The following is an 18,373-nucleotide window of genomic DNA, read 5'->3' as shown; positions in this document are numbered from 1 at the left end:
GCCTAGACATCAGTATTTCTCTAAAGCTCCCCCAGACAATTCTAAACCTTGTGTAGCCAAGGTTAAAAGTGCTGATTTGACAAATCAAGTAATTATCAATTAATGCTACTTGATTTCCCTGAAATGTTTTTTCTTTTTCTTTCTGATGTTATCAACATGGAAGAAGATGAAGCCAGTTGGAAGGACCAAGTATGTCCTTACTCAACATGATGACAACAGAAACAGGCCCCTTTGCCCAGGGCTGCACAGGCACACCGGTCTCACTAGCCAGCCCGTTTCTCTGCTGTCTCCATCCTCACCCCCACCCATGGAAGCCCCTGCTGCTCCCACCTCCTGCATGTAGTTCTGTGTCCTCTGGACCACCAGATCCACGTGGGGGAATCTGAAGCGGCTCTTGAGATCCTGCAAGCGCTCCTGAAGCAGGTTGACTTTACTATAACACGGTTCCATCTTCATGGAATCCAGGGGAAGATTCATGAACTGGCCTAGATGCTGCATTTTGGTGAAAGGAAAAATTAAATACCTTCAGACACAGAAGCAATATTACATGCATATTATATATTAGATAAATTCAAAATGATCAAATGTATGTTATTAGAGTGATTCACTTCTCAGATTACTATATCTGTGAAATTTCAAATGTCTTACTTTCCTCCTTCAAGGGTCCCTGGGGCAGCTCCATTGCTAGGGCAGAGACTGGTAGAAGAATCAACTGGATGATGGAAGGAGAGCATCTGGGAGGCCCCAATCTTAGCTTTTGATGGATGCTGAGCTCCCACTTTCAGAGCTCAAGAACTAGGTAGGCAGGCTTCTTGGCACCAGGAATTGTTGCTGGGCACCTGGGGCCTCCAAAGCCTTCTTTAATGAGTGCCATTCACTTAAAAAACCTCTGGGAAGTCAGGGTGTCCGGGACCCCGGGACTCTGGGAATGAGCCCGAATCTCCACCATTCTCTGAGGCTCCAGGGCTCACGGGGCTTCCTCTGCTGTAGGTTGTCTATGGTGCTAGTGGGTGGGGGAGATAGGTAGTAGGAGGAGGCCCGGCCTGGGAGAGGCATCCAGTTTAAAAACCGGGGTCCTACCTCCTCTGCTTTGCACAAGGAATGAAGCCACAGGGCTCCTGGCAAGAGGGCTGCAACAGATCCCCTCCATTAAAGACATCAGGTTTTACCAACATACTCTTACACCATGAGTGTTGTTGCCAACTGAATGCATTCTATTTTCCAAGCGAATTTTCAAATAATTTTTAAAATTGAGGGGATCCTGGGGTGGCTCAGTGGTTTGGCACCTGCCTTCAGCCCAGGGCGTGATCCTGGAGTCCCGGGATTGAGTCCCACATAGGGCTCCCAGCATGGAGCCTGCTTCTCCCTCTGCCTGTGTTCCTGCCTCTCTCTCTGTGTTTCTCATGAATAAGTAAATAAAAACTTTAAAAAACAGAATAAAATAAAATAAAATAAAATAAAATAGAGTACTGAATACCTAGAATAAACAGGTGGGTGGGCAGAGGGAGAGAGGTGATAGAAATGTGCACTAAATGGATGCCCAGGGAGAACTGGGGAGGAACACAGAGTGAGTGTGAGTAAGAGAGGATGTGCTGTCTGATTTTCAAATCACAGAAAAGAGACAAAGCTAGAGTTCTAGGTTTCTCTAAATAGGAATTCTTACAGGGCTCATTTCCATTGCGTGTGTTTTATTTAAAGATTTTATTTATTTATTTATTTATTTGAGAGAGAGATAGAGCTGGAGCAGCAGCGGGGAGGGGGAGAAGCAGACGCCCTGCTGAGCAAGAAGCCCCACTCAGGGCTGGATTGCAGGACCCGCCCCTCCCAGCCCCAGATCAAGACCCAAGCCCCTTAACCCACTGAGCCACCCAGGCCCCCCCTCATTGTGTTTGTAAAGAGAAAACATCACCCTCATTGAGAAGGGAGTTGTGGGGAGCTGCACTGGAGTAGGATTAGTGGTCAAACACACACAGTCAAACTTGTCCCTCCTCACACAATATGTAACCTATCTGTTTTGAAGAAATAACAAGCAGACAAAAGAAGAAAACCAGGTTAATGCTCTGCTCCTATCAGCGTGGCCAAAGTTTAAATAAGTGGGAATGCCTATTGCTCATGGGCATCTGGGGAAGAAAGTCCTCTGCCATATACAACTGACAGGCAAAATTTAAATCCCCTCTTTTTTTTTGTGAAATGCAAATGGTAACATCTGTTAACAGGAGAAATAAACCCACCTTTCATCCTGGCAAGTCTGCCTTAGGAATTTATCCCACAGGAATGAAAGCATCAGAGTACAATATATGTAACAAGATTATTTATCATAGCTTTGTCCATGATGCCTGCAACATTTGGATAGTTGAATAAATCATGGTGGATTTGTACATGAAATATTATGTAGCCATTACAAAGAATGATTTAAAGCTAGAGCAGCTAATTTGAAGACAGTATTTTTTGAATGAGAACACTGATTGTAATACAATTCTATTTTTTTAAGAGCAGACAATCAGAAAAAACAGCTCATAAATGTGTATGTTTTATAACTACATAAGTGGGGTGAGGGATAAGTACAGAATGGCATATGCTAAGATGTTAACACTAGTTACTTGAAGGGGGGGTGTTGGGGGAGGGGAAGGAGGGAGGGTAAAGGCAAGTTTTTAAAAAGGGTTCAAAAAGAAACTTTAAAATATTTATAAAACTTACCTTGTTTATGTATAATTACATGTGTATGTATGCATAAAATAATAAGAAAGGGAAAAAAAAGAGAGGTATCTGGTTTTATTCACTGACTGGTAGTGATGTGTCAAATGTAAAACCAAGCTGCCATGTTATGTGACTGATTCCTGAACTTTGGGGTACATCACATCCATGGGAGGACTTTTGAAACAGAATGCTGGGCTCTACCCCCAGAGTTTCCAATTCAGTAGACTGTTGGTGGGGGCCTGAGAATTTGGGTTTTTAACAGCCAGATGATGACACTGCTGGTCTAGAGACCACATTTTGAGAAACAGTGTTTTTATCATGAGTCTCTCCTTTTTGGAAACAAACCAATGAGGATACATGCTTCTATATTTGCATGAACAAGAAACAAGTATGTGAAAACACATTCTAAGTTATTTAATTCAGGGAGTTGGGAGTGGAGGTAGCCTAGGAGTTGGTGTGGGTAGGAGTTGATGTGGGAAACAAAAGCAGCAGAAAAATTATTAAATTTCTTTCCTACCTACAGCCCACTGATGAGTCCTTGAAACAGAGTGACATTCCTCTAGGGACTCAATTGCCTTGATGTTGCTACTTTGCTAAGGGCGAAAGGCAAACTTAGCCTGACCCTCCAGGATCCTGAAAGTCTACTTTAATATATAAAAATTCCTTTGGAAACTTCCTTGATCTCTATCCCGCAAGATACATGTTAGCAATCATCCCCCAAGCATATGACCCACCAATACACATCTGAAGGATCTTATGACTCAGGCTTTATTAGACAGTAATAAATGATCCTTTCCCAACAATAACTAGTCCCCTCAAGGTCCTGGAAACCTTGCTTCCAAAATTCTTCAAGGACTTACACCCTCCACCCCAACTTGAAAGTCTATAATGGCCACTCCTCATGACACCAGTGCAGCTCTTTCTGCCCACGGGTCCTGTCCCCGTGCTTCAATAAAACCACATTTTTGCACCAAAGACGTCTCAAGAATTATTTTTGCGGGGACACCTGGGTGGCTCAGTGGTTGAGATCTGACTTTGGCTCAGGGCATGATACCAGGGTTCTCGGATCGAGTCCCTCATTGGGCTCCCTGCCAGGAGCCTGCTTCTCCCTCTATATCTCTCCCTCTCTCTGTGTGTCTTTCATGAATAAATAAAATCTTAAAAAAAAAAAAAGAATTCTTTCTTGCCTGTTGGCTTTGAACTCTTATGTCCTTCCTACATCATGGGTGATCAATTTTGCCCATATAGTCTCCCTATATATTGTTTCACTTGCACAAGCATATTATTAATTTTGCAACTTGAAAACTATTAATAAAGGAAATCAGGTGAATGGATAGATGAATGGGGTGGCTGGCTGAATGGAAGAAACAGATGACTGGATAAAAGGAAGGGGGAGAAGGGAGGAAGAAAGGAAAGGAAAGAATGCACGAGTACAGATAAAGGCCCAAGGGAAGGCAGCCCCAGACAAACCATTCACACTCGGCGACTCCGTATCTTACCTCCTTAAGCTGAGCACTGTCTTTGGTGGTCTGAAATTTCTGGCTAAGTTCATCCACTTCTTTTTCAAAGAGTGAGCGTACTTCACTGAATCCTGAGCTCACTGGCCCCATGAGCTCCTCTAGAATAGACGCCAAGAATGGTTGCACACTCTCTGCACAGCTTCTCTCTGCGGGCTGGGCCACCATGGCTGAGATAGGAAATAGGCAGAAAACCATCACTTATTATGGGCAAAATTGGGTTTAAAATCCCTGGAGCCAGGCCAGGGGTAGGCAGTGCCCCAGAGAGCCAATTGGCAGTCCAGGCAAACTCAAATAGGCAAGACAGAGCAGCATAGCGAGTCCTGTGTCAGCATTCACCAGAATGGAAAACCATTAGGTGTTTCCAGAATTGGAACAAACAATCCCTCCCCTTCCTAAGCTTTCCCCTGCCCTGGGATGAAATGCATTTTTCTGCATGGTCCCTATGAATGTGGAATAGAATGCAATGCTTAACAGAAAAAAAGAAAATGCTGGTGATCCACCCCTATTTACTATCAATTATCATTGTTAGATGTGCATACTTCATCTTCTAAAAAACACAATTTACTAAGTTTTTTAATTGAGGTATAACTGACATTATATTAATTTCAGTTGTACAAGATAATGATTCATTATTTGTATATAACAATTTATTAAGCTTTAATTAAGTTCTCTAAGAGTTAATCAGCTCATATAATTCATTTCCCCTCTCCCCTCCTTAAGAGACCGGTGAAAAACTCAAACAGTCTTTTCTTGGGCAAACAGAAACAAATTCCATTCAAAACAAATACCATCCCACCTACCATTCTCACCCCCAATTTTTTTTTAAAGCCATTTTTTCCCCCTGATAATCAAGGAAAACATACCCTGTGACAAAAATATAGAGAGTACGGGCACCTAGGTGGCTCAGTTAGTTAAGCATCTGCCTTAGGCTCGGGTCATGATTCCAGGGTCCTGGGATCAAGCCTGCACTGGGCTCTATGCTTGACATAGAGTCTGCTTGTCCCTCTCCCTCACCCCCAACCCTGCCCCAGTTTGTTCTGTCTCTCTCAGATAGATAAGTAAAACTTTAAAGACTCTAATTTATAATTAGAGAGAGAGAGAGAGAACAAAAAATCATAAAGAAGGGTGAAAAAATGTAACCACCATACTTCCAAAGGCAAATACTGTCCTTTGATTTAAAAAAGGAAGCATATGCCTTTGGCTCAGGGCGTGATCCTGGGGGTCCTGGGATCGAGTCCCGCATTGGGCTCCCCACAAGAATCCTGCTTCTCCCTCTGCCTATGTCTCTGCCTCTCTCTGTGCCTCATGAATAAATAAATAAAATCTTTAAAAAATAATAAAATAAGAGAGGAAGAGCATAGTAAAGGTGTTCATCCAGGAAGTCTGGATAGGACATGGAAATCTGTTTTTTTTTTTTTTTAAGTGTTCAAATTCTCATGATTAACCAGGTTTCAAAGCAGTGATCTAGTGAATGAAGCCTGAGCTGGAAAAGGCCTGAGCTTGTTCCGTAAACTGGAAAGTTAGCTTTGTGGTGTTTGTAAGTCAGATGGCCTTGTTACGGTATCACAGAACTGAGAAGGGAAGTGCAAGCATCTGGGTGTCCAATTCTTCCATTTTGTACATGGAAAATCAGAGGCATGGAGATGTCAGACGGCTTGACTAAGGTCAAATCCTAATTTCCAGATCTAGGGCTACACTACATTTCTTTATCTTATATTGACAAATAACTTGGTTACAACAAGATGAATGGGCACATTCCTATTTCAGTTTGCAGAAATATTTCACAGGTAAGGAGAATCAGGCTGCCTCTTACTCTGAGAACCTGAGATACCTACTAATACTATGAATAATTCACAAATATTTGGTATATAAAATATTAAAGAGGTCATAGAACTGCTAGGGGTAAAAAAAAGCCTTTTGATTGTGTGATTTAAATATGAAACAATCTATGCCTTCTAAAAATGACTTGCTTGATACCAAAATGCAAAATTGTGTGTCAGGAGAATAAATGAATTATTTATCAATTAACTTGGAGAGAGGAAAAGCATCTAATTGAAATTTCAGAATAATCATGAACACAGGTAATCTGCAGTAAAGATTTAGTGGCAGCTGGCAGGTTTCAGCTACTGAGTGGGGAAGAAATGGGCATAGGCAGGGGCCGGCTGTGGAGAACTGCTACCCCCCTCTCTCCCCGCTAATTCCAGGGTGCTGCCCGTGGGCTCCAACCTCTTCTCTGCACCTTTGTTCAGTGTTCCTTTCACCTGGGTCTTCCCTCCTCCCTCCCCTTCTGCTTGTGAACATCCCACTCACCTCTTCAAGACCCAGTATAGATTTCACCCACTTGGACAGCTGAATGCCCTGGAACCACCACACAGCTCCCTGAACTGCGGTCTGCCTGGCTGTGCTTCCTTCTGGATTGAATACATTTTACACCCCACACAGATATGCTCTGCTGACTTTCAGGGATGCAGAGATGCCATTGTAATGAATACTGTTTGGTGACACACTGATTCATAAACCATCCAGGAATTAGGGGAGGTGTGGAGGAGCCACCCAAGCAGAGGGAATAGGAAGGAAAGCGTTGGAATTAGAGGGGCTTGGAGCCTGTCTCAGTTTTGGAATCGGGGCAAAGTTACTTAAGCTCTGCCTCGGTGTTCTGATCTGTGAGGTGGAGATCATGAGAGTTATCACTTCGGTGGGTTGTGGCCAAGATGAAGTGGGCTTATGGTGGTCAAATGCTTGCAACTGTAGGTGGCACTCTGGAAGCACTCACTAGCTGGGAGCCCTCATTGTACCTGTCGGCATCATCCTTTATTCTCCACCAACGGACATTACAACAGCACTATTGTTATAAGGGGCCCACATGGTTTTTTGAAGCTGAAACACTTCCTGGCTAGGAACCATGGTGTCCTTGGTTCCTGCTTCTCTTGGGGCACCTTTCATATTTTTTCCTGCTGTTTCAGAATCTGTAACATGCCTCATGTTGTAGAATCAAGTTATCTTCTTTGAATCCTTGTAGCCCTTGTATTCAGCAGGCACAGAATAAATATTTATTGAATGAATAAATGATTGTGGGGCAGAACTAAAGATTGGTTGTTTTACTCTCAAGAGTCATATGGGAGGAAATGGAAAGATCACTGCTTAATACTCCCAAGAGTTTTTAAAAATCCAAAGCCCTTTACTGACACAGTCTGAAGTATGCAGTTGACCCTTGAACAACGTAGAGGTTAGGGGTGCTTACTGCCCTACCCCCCCCGTGTCATTGAAAATCTGTGCATGACTTTTGACTTCCCCAAAACTAAACTCCTAATAAATAGCCTACTATTGACCAGAAGCCTTACCCATAACATAAATAGTAGATGAAGACAGATTTTATATATTGTATGTATTATATACTGTATTCTTACAATAAAATAAGCTAGGGAAAATAAAAGGATAATCTTAAGGAAGAGAAGTCCTAAGAAAATTATAAGGAAGAGAAAATATATTTACAGTACTATTTTGTATTTATAAAAAAACAAACAAACAACCCTATAAGTGACCTGTTTGACCTGTTCAGCTCAAACTTGTGTTGTTCAAGGCTCAATTGTGCTTTCTTTTTCTGTTTTTTTTTTTTTAAGATTTTATTAATTTATTCATGAGAGAGGCAGAGACATAGGCAGAGACATAGGCATCTGAGCCAAAGGCAGATGCTCATCCACTGAGCCACCCAGGTCCCGCATTAACTGTACTTTCTTGTTTTAAAGGTGGAGAACCAGAGGCCCTGTAAATATGTGTTTCTGGTATTCCCTTTTAAAAAGACTTGATTGTGACTTCCTTTCAAAATTTCTTTTAGGAAACAAAGACTTGTCTAGGGCAGAATGTTTTTCCATCTTTTGTGGGAGAGACTGGAGCCACAGAGACTAGGAGAGAGAGAGAGAGAGAGAGAGAGAGAGAGAAATTGGCTTAATTCGGGCCATGAGAATGGGCACAGTTAGGCCCAGCTCAGCCCAGCTCCCTGGAATGTGGGCTCTAGAGTTAGGTGCTGGCAGTTTTAGGCTGTATACAGTACTTCAATATAGTCAATTCTCGATCAGTTGTGCTAATGGATGAATGAAAGACATGGATGATAGTAAACACAAAATGCTGAAGTTAATTTATATCTGCCCTGGAAAGCATTGCATGGACAGACACACACACCTTTGCTGTAGTTAGGCCTTCTCTCTACTCTCTCTGGTCTATACTCTCAACTGTTTGCAAGTGCTCTGGGGTGAGCTAGGCTGCAGTGTGAACAGGACCTGAAGTGCAGAGAATAATCCACCAAGCAGACACTCCTTGTTAGGGGCTAAACCTCTTGAGTATGGGAGCGGGGTCCCCCATTCACTGCTAAAGCTCCAGCACCTGGCTCAGAAAGCACTTAGTACATATTATTTTTAATGAATGAGAGAGCAAATGAGTAAGTGAGCGAATAACCTGAAAACTCACTATCTAAGAAGATTGCTGATCAATAATCACAAATGAGCCAGCATGCTTTTCTGAAATGACATTCGGTGTGCTGTGCTTGTTGGGACACAGGAATTAACATTGACATTTTACCATTTAACATTTTATCCTGTAGAATTCCTTAGAGCCTATCTCAGGCCTCTTGTGAGGGCACAGTAAACATTTTTCTGTCAATGGCCAGATAGTGAACATTCGTGACTTTTCTGTCCAGGAAGTCTCAGTTCCAATTACTCAACTCTGTCCTTGTCGCATGAAAGCAGCCACAGACAATACATGAGTGAATGCGCGGGGGTGTACTCCAATGAAATGCTATTTACAAAAATAAGTGGTGGGCTCGATTCAGGTCAGGGGCCACAGTTTGCAGACCTCCTTCTCATGGGCCCTTCTGATTACAGAGGAGGACGCTAAGGCACATAGTAGTCAAGTGACCATCCCAAGTACACATGACCAGCCAATGTTGCACTTGTGACTAGAATCTAGATTTTTTTTTAATTTATTTATGATAGTCACACACACACACAGAGAGAGAGAGAGAGAGAGAGAGAGGCAGAGACACAGGCAGAGGGAGAAGCAGGCTCCATGCACCGGGAGCCTGATGTGGGATTCGATCCCGGGTCTCCAGGATCGCGCCCTGGGCCAAAGGCAGGCGCCAAACCGCTGCGCCACCCAGGGATCCCCTAGAATCTAGATTTATCAACTCTAGACCACTTTTCTTCTTGTTAAAGGAACATCCATTTATTCATCCATTCAAGTACTTGCTGAGAGTCTGCATATACCAGGCATGGTACTAGGCTCTGGGTATGCCTGAGTGAAACAGGGGCCACATGTTCCTGTTCTTAGATAGCTTACTATAGAGAAGGGGTGGGTGTAGAAGCCATTATAACAAGTGTGAAAAGTGCCAAAACAGGGGCACCTGGGTAGCTCAGTGGGTTCAGCATCTGCCTTTGGCTCAGGTCATGATCCCGGGATCCTGGGATTGAGCCCCACATCGGGGTCCCTGTTCAGTGGGGAGCCTGCTTTTCCCTCTGCCCCTCCCCCCTGCTCATGATCTCTCTCTCTCTCATGCTCCTGCTCTCTCAAATAAATAAATAAAATCTCTAAGAAAAAAAAAAGAAATGCTACAATAGGGGAGATGTAAGTAGCATCAGAATACACAGGCCACCATCACAGGCAAGAAGTAAACTTGGATCTTGCTTGGGTCACTGAAGTTTCTTCGGGAGGGTCCAGGGAACCTTGCTAGTGTCTCTAGCATATCTCCATTACACCTGTTACCACCTCTCGCCAATTCCTCAGTTTAGTTTTCCTCTGAAGCCGTGAATTGTGACTACCTGGTGGAGCCCTACATGCACAGCTTATTTAGCTCTATGAGCATGGATCATCTCCACTGACCTTTGATCTTTCCAATTAAAAAGTTCTTTGAGTTCACAATCTGATCCATGTCTGAACGGATGGTGCCCTCCAGGCCCTTCGTCAGAGTTCGGCATTCCTCCTTCAAGGCACTTAATCCTTCTGAAACTTGATGCTGAACCAGGTTGTAGGCGTCCTCCAGGAGCTGCAGTAGAGAACAGCACATAAATAGGGGCTCTGTCATGTGCAAGCGCCTGCTGGAGTCAAGCAGAGTGGGGAGGGTTAATCACAGATTATCTGAACATAAACACAACTGCAGGCACACTCTCATTTTTCTTTCAAAGTTAGAGTCTGTTTGGATTAGTCCTCATGCAAGTGAGACTGAGCAGACTCAAAGTAGGCAGTTCTCCACCCAGGGAAGGAATAAGAAAGAAAGAAAGAAAGAAAGAAAGAAAGAAAGAAAGAAAGAAAGAAAGAAAGAAAGAAAGAAAGAGAGAGAGAGAGAGAAAGGAAGGAAGGAAGGAAGGAAGGAAGGAAGGAAGGAAGGAAGGAAGGAAGGAAGGAAGAAGGAAGGAAAAAACTGCCCTAAAAAAGGAAGAGAAAGGGATATTCATTTCGAGTACCATAGTTGTATAACAAAACCATCACTTACACCGAACCAGGCTCTCTTTCTGTCATTTTTCTTCCCCTTCATTTTAGGCAGAAGGTCCGTCTGGAGGGTTGGCAGGAGCTCCTCCATCACCAGGTTACTCAGGATCTGTGGAGAGGAAGACGGGCCCAGTCAGTTGGCCAGTGCTTGCTGAATCTGAGCATCAGGCCAACTGAAATTTTCATGACTGGCAGTCCCCATCCCCACCCCCAACATAGGATTGTCCTGGGCTCCATAAAATCTGTTAGGCTGATAACTGAACTCTGGCTCTGAGGCTACAGAAATCTCAACTAAGACAATCATGGAGGATAAACATTCTTAAGTATCTACAAGGAACAGTAATGTCTGCTGACGGTTTGTCATGGGAAAGGCCAAATTCCTCAAATTCAGACTACTCATATTCAAACTAGAAGAATCTAATGCATTTAAGATACAAGGCAAAATTTTAATTATGGATGAGGGCATCCTTAGCAACATTGTGAAGGGGGTCAGGCTTGGTTCTGGTGGCTTGAGGCCTGGTCTGTGTCCTCTGAGACCATCGTGACTCTTCAAGCTCCCTTGGGATCTATATGTCTTCACACTCTTTGTCTCTGCTGCTCCCCGAATCCCACCTCCATCCTCTTTAAAGTTTAGAGAAATAGGGAGTAACTAATACTTGGAACAACTGGATATTTGTGGGAGAAGCAGAACATGGGGAGGAGAACCAGAGTCTTCAGAATGTTTAAAAAAATTTGCTCCCAAGTCACTCCTAAAATTTTGCTTGGCTCAATTAAAATGTGTGTGTGTGTGTGTGTGTGTGTGTGTGTATTTACTCTGAGCAGTGTTCTCTATGCCAATGTATTACAACGTTCCACGTAACACCAACTTCTTTAACTACCTAACCACCTCCCCCTAAATTGGAGCAGATCCTGTCGTTCAAGACTCAGTTTTACTATGAATCTTTGCTTTGGGGGCTCGCTCACAGCTTAGTTTTCAATATCAGGCTGCAAAACAAGATTTACAAAAAAAAAAAAAAAGAGTAATTTTGGGAATGGAGGCAGGCAGAAAAGTAGAATCATTTGACATCCGTTCCAGGAATTTAAAATAATATTTGCACAAAATAATTGACCTCCTCATAAAATTCAAATTAGGCTTTGGGAATTATGGAAGATTTTTTTCTGATGTCATCGGTCAGCCTCATGCTAGTGGAAATACTCATGAGCTCACACTAGATTTTGCCTTTCACCAAGGGTTCTGTTACAGCAGGGTGGAACACTTTAGCTGAACTGTACAGGAATGCTCCCGGGGGGGGGGGTAGTGGGATGAACTATGCAGCCTCCTGTGCCTGTGGGTTCCTGGGAGAGAAGGCTGCTTAGGCCAGGGCAGGGAGGGGGGCTCCTGTCATCTGCAGTGTAGAACTTCATGGTATGATGAAGATCAGAATGGGGATAGGATTTCCACTAGTCCTGGTAATTCACTGGTGGGATGTTTTTTTTTCTTAACCATTCTCTGGGAGCAGTCAAGAGGTGAACCAGAATCTTTGAGGAACTTAAGAAAAAAAAACATGGTATGTGCAACCTCCATGAAGATTAGCAGGTCCAACAATTAGATTCAGGTGGACACTTTATAATCATGGATGCTCCTTCTGATTCTGCTTAATGGAGGAAGTCCTTAGTTGAGCAAGACATACCTGCTTGAGACTGATGGAAGCATAGCATGGGGAGAATGAGCTAGGAAAACAAGGAGACTGAGGCAGAACTGAAAATCAATGGGAAATATTCTCTTAGTTGAAAGTGGTAAATTCAGGGTCATAATAATTGCCTGTTTCATCCTTTTGCAGGTATTAGTTTGAGTCTGAACATAAGCATAAAAGGGACTTGAAAAGATGAAAATGTTACAAAGGCCAAAGGAAAAAAAAATATTCCATTTGGGTAGGCTTATGGTTTTCTTTTAGTCTTTCCCATAGAATGTTCCAAGAAATTGAGTTCCATTTTATAATTTAGGGAATTGAAAAGGAAATGTTGGGGGGTGGGAGGGGAATAGGAGTTGGTTGCCAGGGTGTGAGGCTTGGCAACTCCACAGGGCAGGCAGAGCTTTGATGTACTGAAGCCCAACTGCGTCCAGCCCAACACCAAGTAATCCTCATCCTCCAACCTTCAGCCCATCCCCCATTTTGCACAGCTCCCCCTCTCCCCACTAGGGTCTGCTCTGAGATTTCCCATCTGGGTCAGCTTCTTAAGAGTAGGGTCTAAAGCTCTGGAATATTCTAGGGAAAGTAGCTAGTCAAATAAATGAACCATAGTAATAAAAGGTTTCCTCCCCCTTCTTTTTTTTTTTTAAAGATTTTATTTATTTACTCATGATAGTTACACACAGAGAGAGAGAGAGAGAGAGAGAGAGAGAAAGGCAGAGACATAGGCAGAGGGAGAAGCAGGCTCCATGCAGGGAGCCTGATGTGGGATTCAATTCCGGGTCTCCAGGATCGCGCCCTGGGCCAAAGGCAGGCGCCAAACCGCTGCGCCACCCAGGGATCCCTTTCCTCCACCTTCTGTCCTCAGAACAAGATCTACTGAGTTTCACCATAAGGGCCCTAAAAATACACGTTTTCTTTTAAAAAATGGCGCATGCGCGTGTGTGTGCGCATGTGTAAGCATGTGTGTGTTTAACTGCTAGGATGTGTAGATTTTACAATACATTCACATATATAAGAAACCAAACATGCCATTAGGTTGGTCAAAATCAACAAATCCAGGCTCACTCCTTGAAGGCCACACTATGTGTCACCTTCCAGATGCTGACGCTGTGGGGAAGGTGTGAGATCCAGAGAGACTTTCCTTCTTCCTGAGGCTGGCCTATGGTCTCTCTGTTACTGAGTGGCCATGGGTGAAAAAAAACATTTAAAGGGATCACATTCAAGGTCATTAGACCAAAGACAACTCTGAAATGTACGGAGAAGGCCTAAAATGTGGATAGTTTTCCTGTCTTGAAGCCACCCATGTTCTGTGGGAATTATGAACTACTTTCTCAGCTCATCTGATTAATTTAAAGGCAAATTTAAATTTTGTAATAATTATAAAATAATAAATATGTATTACATAAATATGTTACTCTAATAAATAAATAATAAATATATCAGATAACTGTAAATACTTTACATTTTGCAAACTGCTTTCCTTCATGACCTCATTTGATACATTTTTCTAGACAAGTAGGAAATACATTGATGTCTTTACTAGTATACAAGTATTTTCACCTTAATAGTCTGTAGGCAAGTTATCCTAAGGTATTTGCTCTGCTTGGACGCTTGCCTGAAAAATAACCACCACCATGAGGACCTACCAAGACTTGCTATGGGAATCATTAGCATGAAGATAATAATGTAACAATGCTGAGCATCTTCTGAATACCAAGCCGTAAGACAGAAAGGGTTAGGAAAATGATGATCAAATTCTTAGCAGATATGAAAAAAGTGCAAATAAACCCAGTGCTTTAAGCAAAAGATGACATATTCTCAAACTCAGTTATGTTGTGCCATTTTTTTTAACTACTTGGTTCCTTTGTTGGGCCCCTGATTTCTTTTTCCTGTGAGCATTACAACAGATGCTGCTTTAGCTCCATGCATGAGCTTAGAGTGAAGCGTACCCTCACTGGGCCCCAGACAGGAGGGGTTTGGAACTCATTTCCTTTCACCAGCTTCTCCAAGCAGAGCCGGACATGGCTCAAGATGTGTTTCCATCCCAGATTGGCTTTGACCTCAGCCAACCTCTCTGAATGTTTTCTTACCTGGAAGGTTTGGACAGACAATCCTTGAAATGCCCTTCCAGGGCTCTCTCTTATGAGTCTGATTTCACAGAGATACTCAGATTCCAGGGGGGGCAAAACTTCTTATTGGGTCACTTGATAACTCTAGCTTTACTGATCTCTTCTCTGTTTTTGTTTTGTTTTGTTTTGCTTTGCTCTCTCACTTGTGGTATTTTTTTATACTGCAAAATTAGCACCTGCCTATCACTGCTTCGTGCTAATGCTCTTTGATGACCATATATGTACAGACCCACATACCTTTATCCATACACACTTCTAACGCTGCCTTTTTCTCTGGATGTTTCTAGATATGTCTTGCCTCACTGAGATGGCAAGAGATGAGTCATTTAGTTCTCTTGCACCTTCTAGCACTTCACACATATCAACCCAAAGCAAAAACCAGAAGGTCAACAAAAGAAACATAATACTCAACCCAAAGAAAGGATTCACTAAGTACCTGCTTTCAATGGCATCGTGAAGGAATGTGAGTGAACATGAGATTTCAAATGAAAGAAGAGATCAAGCAAGTAGCGTAGGTAAACTGGAGGAGTTAAATAAATGTTGAACTTGGTATAGTCCCATTGTTGGTGTTGCTCTTTCACTGGACCAGGAATTGGAAGACATCATTTCCTTTGCCATTAGGCCCCTTAATGTGTGACCATGAAACTGGCAGCGGCACAGGGCAGGAGCCATCCTGTCCTGCCCATCTCTGGATCACCAGCACCCAGCCTGATGCCTGGCATATAATGGTTCAGTAGGTGTTGGGTGAATAAAACCAGACAAGTGACTTAAGTGGTATATGCCTCCCTTGGTTTTCTCATTTACAAAATGGATACACCAGTAACCTCATGAGATCAGTAACACAAACACACAGAATTAGGATTTGAACATTAAAAGTATTACACACACACACACAAAAAGTATTACACAAAGGCATTTTAATACTGATATATCTATTAAATATGTTGGTTTATATGGCAGGCTAATCAGCATCAAATGCTTCAGCCCTTTTGCTTTCATTTTTCTTTTTGGCATAAGTACAGTTAGTCCTTAATCCTCTCAGATTGATAAATGGATGTGCTTCCCCTAAATATCAGAAACCAAGAATTGGCTAAACTGCTGGAATAAGTCTCAGGCTAAGAAATAAATGAATTTAGAATCCTTCAAAGAGCGAGGCGGGGGGGGGGGGGGGGATGGAGAAGCTTCTGAGTCATATGGTTTAACAATAAAGAACAGCCCCATTATCATGAGCAAGTGTTTTCAGCTTTAGATGTTTAATGACCATACAAAGGCAATGCCCCATCTGGTCTCTTCCAAATATTGTCTCCTAATAACAAATTCCACTGGTCCCCAAAAGAGGCACTCAGGGAGATGAGGGGAAATTAAAGAATAGCATTGTTGGATCCTGTGTGCCTCTAATTAAATAATGCCATTCCCAGCCTCTTCTTCCTGGCTGCATCAGCCATATGATTGGTGTTCTCATGGACACGGTTTCCTTGGAGATTTGTAACAATGTCCCTGGTACCAAGCCAATGGAGGTGCTCAGCCCATCATGATTAGCATTTAATCAAGGTCATGGGAAATTATATCAGGCCACAGAGGATAGAAAACTAGAAGAGGTAAATAAAACACATAGAAAACTGTCTAATGGGGGCACCTGGGTGGCTTAGTGGTTGAGCGTCTGCCTTTGGCTCAGGGCATGATCCCGGGGTTCTGGGATCCAGTCCCGCATCAGGATCCCCACAGGGAGCTTGCTTCTCCCTCTGCCTGTGTCTCTGCCTCTCTCTCAGTGTCTCTCATGATAAATAAATAGAATCTTAAAAATAAATAAATAAAACTGTCTAATGCTTTTAAGATGTGTTTCCTTGACTACGCTTACAAATCAGTCAATAAATAAAGATAAGTAGATGCCAAATAGTTATCCAACAACATCTCATTTAATGCTCAGAACCCTGCAAGGTAAACATTATCATCAGTCTCTTTCTCAGAGGACTACCTGAGACTAAAAGAGGTAAATAACTTGGCAAGATTTAGCCCAAGTCATGAACCTAAGCTCCCACTGCACACTTTGCACTATGTCACTCTGCTCATGTTTGCTTATGGTCTGGAAGCATTTGAAGGAATAATGCTTTGTATAGAAGGCAGTAGAAGTGGGACGCATGGGGGGCTCAGCGGTTGGGCATCTGCCTTTGGCTTAGGGCATGATCCTGGAGTCCTGGGATCAAGTCCCACATTGGGCTCCCTGCGTGGAGCCTGCTTCTCCCTCTATCTATGTCTCTGCCTCTCTCTGTGTGTGTGTCTCTCATGAATAAATAAATAAAATCTTTAAAAAAAAAAAAGAAAAGAAAGCAGTAGAAGCAAGTTTTTTCCATTGTAGTTGAAAGTGTTTCATGCTGCCTTGTTTAGTGCCCAATCTGGAGGTGTTTGGAGAGAGTACCTAATAGCTTGTGGACCAAACGCTTCTAGACGATGAGCGAAACAGCCTTTGGAACCACATCTTCCATTCTTGCAACTTTTTTCTTTGATTTTTTTTTTTATTATGACTCTGACCTCCTACACTTAGAGAAGAGGGCCCAAAACTCTGAGCCCATGTTACCTGGACTTCATCCCCAATGATCATTTCCCAGGAGCCATAGTGTCCCTTCTCCTGCCGGAAGAACTGCACAGCTTCTAAAAAGGCTTGGGCTTCGAACGTTGTCTGCTTCGTGTAATCTGAGAGAAAGAGACAAGGGTATTTAGCAGAGAATACTTTTTACCTTTTACCATGGTTCTTCGAGAGTAATGATTCGGAGACCTAACATTGTCTGAATATTACAAAGGAGAGAATTATGAGACGCAGAAAAATTAAGCAGGTGCTGAATTCACAGTTCATGTGTGGATGTGTATCACACTACTTGCTCCCCATAGCAGCTGATTAATTCTATCAGTTACTGGGCACACCACCTGGGACAAGAAGCAGATCAGTCCCCCTTTATCTCCCTAGTAAATTCTTCCCCTGGACACTTAGGCTCCTAGTGGCTTTATGCCTCCAACCGTAGCGCCTCACTACTGCAGGCCATTCCTTAATAGGGCTTCGTGTATTCACAGAATACCCTTCCAGTTTCCTGAACAAAACTCTAATTTCTCTGTCACTTGATGTCGACTTTCTGACAAAAGGACGTCAATATTATATGCTGATTTATGCAAATAAGGGATGACAATTCCTAACAACTATACAGCAAGATACTGTTCTTCTAAGCATGTTATATATTTCACTGAAACTTAACAAAACCCCTCAGGCTGAGTGTTATTATCATCTTGATTATATAGATGCTCCAAAAGCCCAGAAAGATTAATTAATTGCCTAAGGTCATACAGCTGGTATGTGTAGATTCAGGCAGTCTGATTCTAGTCAGACTACACTACACTATACCAGCACTACACTACCTCACATACTAGTTTTTTTTTTCACATACTAGTTTTATGGGTTTGCCCAACATTAGATTTTATTTTTTTATTATTTGATTTGATTTGATCTTACTTAAATTGAATTAATTAACATATAGTGTATTATTAGTTTCAGAGGTAGAGGTCAGGGTTCATCAGTTGTATATAACACTCAGTGCTCACGACTTCACATGCCCTCCTTAATGCCCAATATCCAATTAGCCCATCCCCCCACTCCCTCCCCTCCAGAGACCCTCAATTTGTTTCCTAGAGTTAAGAGTCTCTTATGGTTTGTCTCCTTCTCTGATTTCATCTTATATTATTTTTCCTTCCCTTCCCCTATGATCCTCTCTTTTGTTTCTTAATTTCCACATATGAGTGAAATCATATTCTAATTGTCTTTCTCTGATTGACTTATTTCACTTAGCATAATATCCTCTAGTTCCATCCATGTCCTTGCAAATGGTAACAT

The 18,373-nt window shown here is 42.6% G+C and overlaps 1 protein-coding gene across 6 annotated transcripts in view; it reads right to left on the bottom strand.

Moving 5' to 3' along the window:
• Positions 1–18,373, bottom strand: part of NIBAN1 (niban apoptosis regulator 1) — a 215,386-nt gene that overhangs the window by 14,214 nt on the left and 182,799 nt on the right. For all 6 annotated transcript variants that reach the window (XM_055319224.1, XM_055319225.1, XM_055319226.1 and 3 more), the window contains 5 exons: positions 17,072–17,187; positions 10,699–10,803; positions 10,089–10,251; positions 4,197–4,384; positions 331–492 (listed from right to left, as the gene is read on the bottom strand). In XM_055319224.1, coding sequence (XP_055175199.1) covers positions 331–492; positions 4,197–4,384; positions 10,089–10,251; positions 10,699–10,803; positions 17,072–17,187 — 734 coding nt within the window. The remainder of the gene's footprint in view (positions 1–330; positions 493–4,196; positions 4,385–10,088; positions 10,252–10,698; positions 10,804–17,071; positions 17,188–18,373) is intronic.

This window comes from Nyctereutes procyonoides, unplaced genomic scaffold, assembly GCF_905146905.1.
Source record: "Nyctereutes procyonoides isolate TBG_1078 unplaced genomic scaffold, NYPRO_anot_genome, whole genome shotgun sequence".
Classification (NCBI taxonomy): Eukaryota; Metazoa; Chordata; class Mammalia; order Carnivora; family Canidae; genus Nyctereutes; species Nyctereutes procyonoides.
The sequence above is the reverse complement of the archived record's forward strand: the minus strand, read 5'-3'. Positions and strand labels throughout refer to the sequence as shown.